This window comes from Schistocerca cancellata, chromosome 2 (assembly GCF_023864275.1).
Source record: "Schistocerca cancellata isolate TAMUIC-IGC-003103 chromosome 2, iqSchCanc2.1, whole genome shotgun sequence".
In the NCBI taxonomy this organism is placed as follows: domain Eukaryota; kingdom Metazoa; phylum Arthropoda; class Insecta; order Orthoptera; family Acrididae; genus Schistocerca; species Schistocerca cancellata.
Window position 1 is genome coordinate 507,462,569 of NC_064627.1, and position 6,820 is coordinate 507,469,388.

The following is a 6,820-nucleotide window of genomic DNA, read 5'->3' on the forward strand; positions in this document are numbered from 1 at the left end:
CATTTCTTTAACATATGCATTGGTAGCCAACAGTGAAGCTAATTGCTCTTGTTTCTCCTTCCAATAAGCACTAGTACTTTCATCAGATGTTAACACATTCATTAAATTTTTTTTAGTGTGAGTTGCACACCACAAATGTTGTAGACTTTCATAACTGTCAGGCAGTGTGTCAAGCAGTTACACCATAAATAATGATTTACAAATCAACTGACACGTCCAAACATATTTCCGGAATCACAAAAGATTATAATCCCCAGTTTATTTCTTTGAAAGAACCATGGACTTGTTTCAAGAGTTATCACAGATGGCACTGTTATTATATTTAGTACAGATCAGTACAAAAACAACATGTAGGTTTTCTGCTGTTAATTGGAAACCAATTTTGTAGAGCATTTTTTTCATATCTAACTCTTCTGGAATGCTGAGATGAGCAAGCAAATATTGCAGCGTTCCTGTGTTATCCTTAATTTTCTTCATCCATCAGTGAAAATTCAAAGATATTTCATTTGAATGACAGGACTTTCAGCCGTGGGCTGGGCATCCTGCTGTATTCATTTCTTCTTCATCACAGTCAAAAAGCCCTGTTATATGCTTTCTTACAACATTAAAAGCTGATATGTGTAGTTTGATTCAAAATTTTATCACATATTGTTACTCTAAACTGAGCAATATTTTCACTGTAATTCAGTTTTCTGGCACTCTGATTGCTGGTACAGATCAGAGGTGACTTAAGTTGTATAGTATTCTCTACCTAACATTATCATGAAACTGCTGTTTTCAGCAGATACTGGTGCTCATTCTGCCAATTTTACACTTCTGAGGATAACTGTATTATCCAAGTTGGGATTATCATAAGAAATTTTCACCGTGGTGTATGAGGTGTGTTACTGGAAAGAGAATTCATGAGAAAATGATTGTATACAAAGTTTGTTTAAATTAAGCATTCTCCTATGTTTTGTATTTGATATCTGAACTATATGTCTTGAGACTAGATTAAACCAAACTTAATTTGAGCTATTCACTTGGGCACAAGTTTTGTGATATGTAATGTACACAAGGAGACAACGAAAACTGATATCCTGAAGAAGTTGTCAATATGTATACCATTTTATTCACATTTTACACAGATTGTAAAGTGTATATTATAATAATCATGGGGTTCATTCAATTCACACATGGACAGATTCTCTTGAACAGTTTTTCAGAATCTTGCTTAGCCTCTTCTATTGTACTGTTTTGCAGTTGTGTGTAGAGATGATCAAGGAGACAGAAGATAGCAATCCAAGCTACTACCACTTGTTACTGAAGTTGATCAGTGGGTTTCAGGTTAATGCATGCCAGATAAGACACCATCCAGCCATGTACCACACTTGATCAAAGTAGGACACATCTAGTGATCCTACTAGCCAGGGGATTTGATGATGGTCTTGGTGAGAGCATTTGGGTAATGTGAGAAGTGAAGGCAGGGCTGTTGCCCTCCCATGAGAGCACATCTCATTGGCATTACATGAACAGCAACAGAATGAGTTCATCGGTAGTCAGGGTGTATCCTACACTGTTCAGTGCTCCCTTAACAAACACAGAAATGTTCATATAGAGTGGGATGTGCCTCCTCGCTGCATGATGACTTGATTATATGTGCCACTTTGTTACCATTATCAATGTCCATCACTGATTTCAAGGCAGAATTTGGTGTAATGAAGAAACACCTCTCCCCACCATTTATCCATCGAAATGCTGCTTTTGCTTCACAACTTGTGGCAGACTGCACAGGAAATGTGTAATGGATACAACATTGTGCCTAATTGGTGTTGCAGTCATTGAGGATGCAGTAATAGTTGCCCATCTAGTGTGGTGGTTCACAAGTCAGATGTAACTGTAATGGGTGCAGAATTTTCATGTTCAGTGTATGGTTCATACATTCTGAACATCACAGGCAAGCAAATATGGTGTTTCTACATCATATCTCATTCATTTCTAACTTTCTTCTAATATGGAATACATAATTATCAAACTAAAAGTACTTGTGTTCGCTGGTGGGCCACAGATAGTCACAAATTAACATAACAAGGATTAGCATTTAATCTGAATGTAAATTTAATGGTAAGTGGGAATTTATTATCTGGAAGTTTATTAGTCATCAGTGAATTAATACAAACCACTAGTTATTAGAAACCAATAATATCATTCCTAGATATCCATGATGAATATCTGGTTAATTAAATCAATCTGAACATTGTGATGAGCTTTCACATCTTGTGTCTACAATGAAATGGTTGTTGTCAGAGAAGATGGCCAGAAGTAGATACTAGAAACACAGGGTTTATGTTAAATTATTCCAATTAAGATTCTACAGGGTGTTTCAAAAATGACCGGTATATTTGAAACGGCAATAAAAACTAAACGAGCAGCGATAGCAATACACCGTTTGTTGCAATATGCTTGGGACAACAGTACATTTTCAGGCGGACAAACTTTCGAAATTACAGTAGTTACAATTTTCAACAACAGATAGCGCTGCAAGTGATGTGAACGATATAGAAGACAACGCAGTCTGTGGGTGCGCCATTCTGTACGTCGTCTTTCTGCTGTAAGCATGTGCTGTTCACAACATGCAAGTGTGCTGTAGACAACATGGTTTATTCCTTGGAACAGAGGATTTTTCTGGTGTTGGAATTCCACCGCCTAGAACACAGTGTTGTTGCAACAAGACGAAGTTTTCAACGGAGGTTTAATGTAACCAAAGAACCGAAAAGAGATGCAATAAAGGATCTGTTTGAAAAATTTCAACGGACTGGGAACGTGACGGATGAACGTGCTGGAAAGGTAGGGCGACCGCGTACGGCAACCACAGAGGGCAACGCGCAGCTAGTGCAGCAGGTGATCCAACAGCGGCCTCGGGTTTCCATTCGCCGTGTTGCAGCTGCGGTCCAAATGACGCCAACGTCCACGTATCGTCTCATGCGCCAGAGTTTACACCTCTATCCATACAAAATTCAAACGCGGCAACCCCTCAGCGCCGCTACCATTGCTGCACGAGAGACATTCGCTAACAATATAGTGCACAGGATTGATGACGACGATATGCGTGTAGGCAGCATTTGGTTTACTGACAAAGCTTATTTTTACCTGGACGGCTTCATCAATAAACAGAACTGGCGCATATGGGGAACCGAAAAGCCCCATGTTGCAGTCCCATCGTCCCTGCATCCTCAAAAAGTACTGGTCTGGGCCGCCATTTCTTCCAAAGGAATCATTGGCCCATTTTTCAGATCCGAAACGATTACTGCATCACGCTATCTGGACATTCTTCGTGAATTTGTGGCGGTACAAACTGCCTTAGACGACACTGCGAACACCTCGTGGTTTATGCAAGATGGTGCCCGGCCACATCGCACGGCCGACGTCTTTAATTTCCTGAATGAATATTTCGATGATCGTGTGATTGCTTTGGGCTATCCGAAACATACAGGAGGTGGCGTGGATTGGCCTCCCTATTCGCCAGACATGAACCCCTGTGACTTCTTTCCGTGGGGTCACTTGAAAGACCAGGTGTACCGCCAGAATCCAGAAACAATTGAACAGCTGAAGCAGTACATCTCATCTGCATGTGAAGCCATTCCGCCAGACACGTTGTCAAAGGTTTCGGGTAATTTCATTCAGAGACTACGCCATATTATTGCTACGCATGGTGGATATGTGGAAAATATCGTACTATAGAGTTTCCCAGACCGCAGCGCCATCTGTTGTTGAAAATTGTAACTACTGTAATTTCGAAAGTTTGTCTGCCTGAAAATGTACTGTTGTCCCAAGAATATTGCAACAAACGGTGTATTTCTATCGCTGCTCATTTAGTTTTTATTGCCGTTTCAAATATACCGGTCATTTTTGAAACACCCTGTATGTTAGCAACAGATGAACATCAGGCAAATGAATGGCAGAAAAGGAGAGAAAACCCAAGAAAGGAGAATAAGAGTAGCTAAAAGGAACAATATCAGACAAAAATAAGAAAGAAGACCCTACTAGATAAGTACAAACTGTGGAAAAATAAAGGGAGAGTTTTAAGAAGACAGTGTTAAAAGCAGCAGAGAAGATGTGTAGAAGAACTGGCAATGTGAAAAGTTACAGACAGACACCTTGATTGAATTTTGAAATTAAATAAGCAGTGTTTCAGAAGCATAAGGTGCTCAAAATATTATTTGAAATAAGGGCATCAAAAGCAAGGGAGTAATTTAGCATGAGAAAGAGAGAGGCCCAAAATGTTTGTAGAGGAAAAGAGAAAGTGGATGGACAAATGGGCCACAATGTTGGGGCAGGTTAGTGAAGGAAATATGAAACATACCATATGGTGTGATCATATGTAGTAGAGGCTGAATGAAGAAGAATGCAAAAATGATTGGTAAATATGTGAATGGCATAGAGGAGGAGGACCTCAAGGAGATTTATTTATAATATACACTCCTGGAAATGGAAAAAAGAACACATTGACACTGGTGTGTCAGACCCACCATACTTGCTCCGGACACTGCGAGAGGGCTGTACAAGCAATGATCACACGCACGGCACAGCAGACACACCAGGAACCGCGGTGTTGGCCGTTGAATGGCGCTAGCTGCGCAGCATTTGTGCACCGCCGCCGTCAGTGTCAGCCAGTTTGCCGTGGCATACGGAGCTCCATCGCAGTCTTTAACACTGGTAGCATGCCGCGACAGCGTGGACGTGAACCGTATGTGCAGTTGACGGACTTTGAGCAAGGGCGTATAGTGGGCATGCGGGAGGCCGGGTGGACGTACCGCCGAATTGCTCAACACGTGGGGCGTGAGGTCTCCACAGTACATCGATGTTGTCGCCAGTGGTCGGCGGAAGGTGCACGTGCCCGTCGACCTGGGACCGGACCGCAGCGACGCACAGATGCACGCCAAGACCATAGGATCCTACGCAGTGCCGTAGGGGACCGCACCGCCACTTCCCAGCAAATTAGGGACACTGTTGCTCCTGGGGTATCGGCGAGGACCATTCGCAACCGTCTCCATGAAGCTGGGCTACAGTCCCGCACACCGTTAGGCCGTCTTCTGCTCACGCCCCAACATCGTGCAGCCCGCCTCCAGTGGTGTCGCGACAGGCGTGAATGGAGGGACGAATGGAGACGTGCCGTCTTCAGCGATGAGAGTCGCTTCTGCCTTGGTGCCAATGATGGTCGTATGCGCGTTTGGCGCCGTGCAGGTGAGCGCCACAATCAGGACTGCATACGACCGAGGCACACAGGGCCAATACCCGGCATCATGGTGTGGGGAGCGATCTCCTACACTGGCCGTACACCACTGGTGATCGTCGAGGGGACACTGAATAGTGCACGGTACATCCAAACCGTCATCGAACCCATCGTTCTACCATTCCTAGACCGGCAAGGGAACTTGCTGTTCCAACAGGACAATGCACGTCCGCATGTATCCCGTGCCACCCAACGTGCTCTAGAAGGTGTAAGTCAACTACCCTGGCCAGCAAGATCTCCGGATCTGTCCCCCATTGAGCATGTTTGGGACTGGATGAAGCGTCGTCTCACACGGTCTGCACGTCCAGCACGAACGCTGGTCCAACTGAGGCGCCAGGTGGAAATGGCATGGCAAGCCGTTCCACAGCACTACATCCAGCATCTCTACGATCGTCTCCATGGGAGAATAGCAGCCCGCATTGCTGCGAAAGGTGGATATACACTGTACTAGTGCCGACATTGTGCATGCTCTGTTGCCTGTGTCTATGTGCCTGTGGTTCTGTCAGTGTGATCATGTGATGTATCTGACCCCAGGAATGTGTCAGTAAAGTTTCCCCTTCCTGGGACAATGAATTCACGGTGTTCTTATTTCAATTTCCAGGAGTGTACATTGCTTATTTCATTTGACTTCAATTAAACTTGTTTTTATCTTATTTTAATCCTACATTATGTAGTTACAGTTATCAGGGATAAAAATGAGTTCCTTATATGGATAATTAAAATAATACAGAATCTTGAGAGCTTTCCAAACAATTTTCTTTGTTGACATGGAACAAGTAATGGGTCATACGATTTTCCTTTTGATATAGCATAATTCCATGGTGATGACTGCTTTCAGGTTATTTAAGTTAATAATTAGCATTGTATTTAACTTCTGTTTTATGAGGGTTTTATATTATTTTACAGGGATGTTAAGGATGATGGATCTCTGACAAGTGCTGCTAAGTTACGGCTCAACAAAATACTGCAAAAAGTGCCTCAGAAAGGTGATTTCAATTTACAGGAAGTTCTTGAGTCTATATATTTCTTCAGTTGATCAAGAAATTATGGTAGCCTATGTTTCATCATTGAACTGTACTGAATTTACAGTAAGCACTTTAATAATTTCCTCTGTTGTACCACTTCAGTGTAATCATGGATTGAGTCATATGATGCCTAGTTAAAAAGAGGCTGTAAATACTCATCCATCACTTAATTTGTATAGCACCATTTCTGTGTGAGTATATAAATCATTGAACCATGTATTTATAAAATGAAACGCTTTTTTATGTATTATGTTGTCAGACAGTAATACTGTGTCATTTTCAGATTGTCTCTCATGCCAAAAGTGCTGGGCATCTTTTTTCCCCTTCCTTAGGTATGGGAAAAGAAATAAAAACTTAAAGGTTTGCTGATGACATTGTAATTGTTAGAGATAGCAAAAGACCTGGAAGATTAGTTGAAAAGAGATGAAAAGATGAATATTAACAAAAGTGTTTGAATGTTGTATACTTAAATAAAGCGATGCTGGGGGGAATCAGAATAGGAAATGAGATACTAAAAGTAGTT

General features: G+C 42.1%; 1 protein-coding gene across 1 annotated transcript in view; it reads left to right on the forward strand.

Annotated features, from left to right (window-relative positions):
• The window catches only part of LOC126162051 (DNA-directed RNA polymerase, mitochondrial), a 310,992-nt gene extending 304,448 nt beyond the window's left edge, over positions 1-6,544 (forward strand). Inside the window, exon 24 of the mRNA XM_049918295.1 lies at positions 6,179-6,544. Coding sequence (XP_049774252.1) covers positions 6,179-6,308 — 130 coding nt within the window. The 3' untranslated portion in view covers positions 6,309-6,544. The remainder of the gene's footprint in view (positions 1-6,178) is intronic.
• Positions 6,545-6,820: the final 276 nt, after the last annotated feature.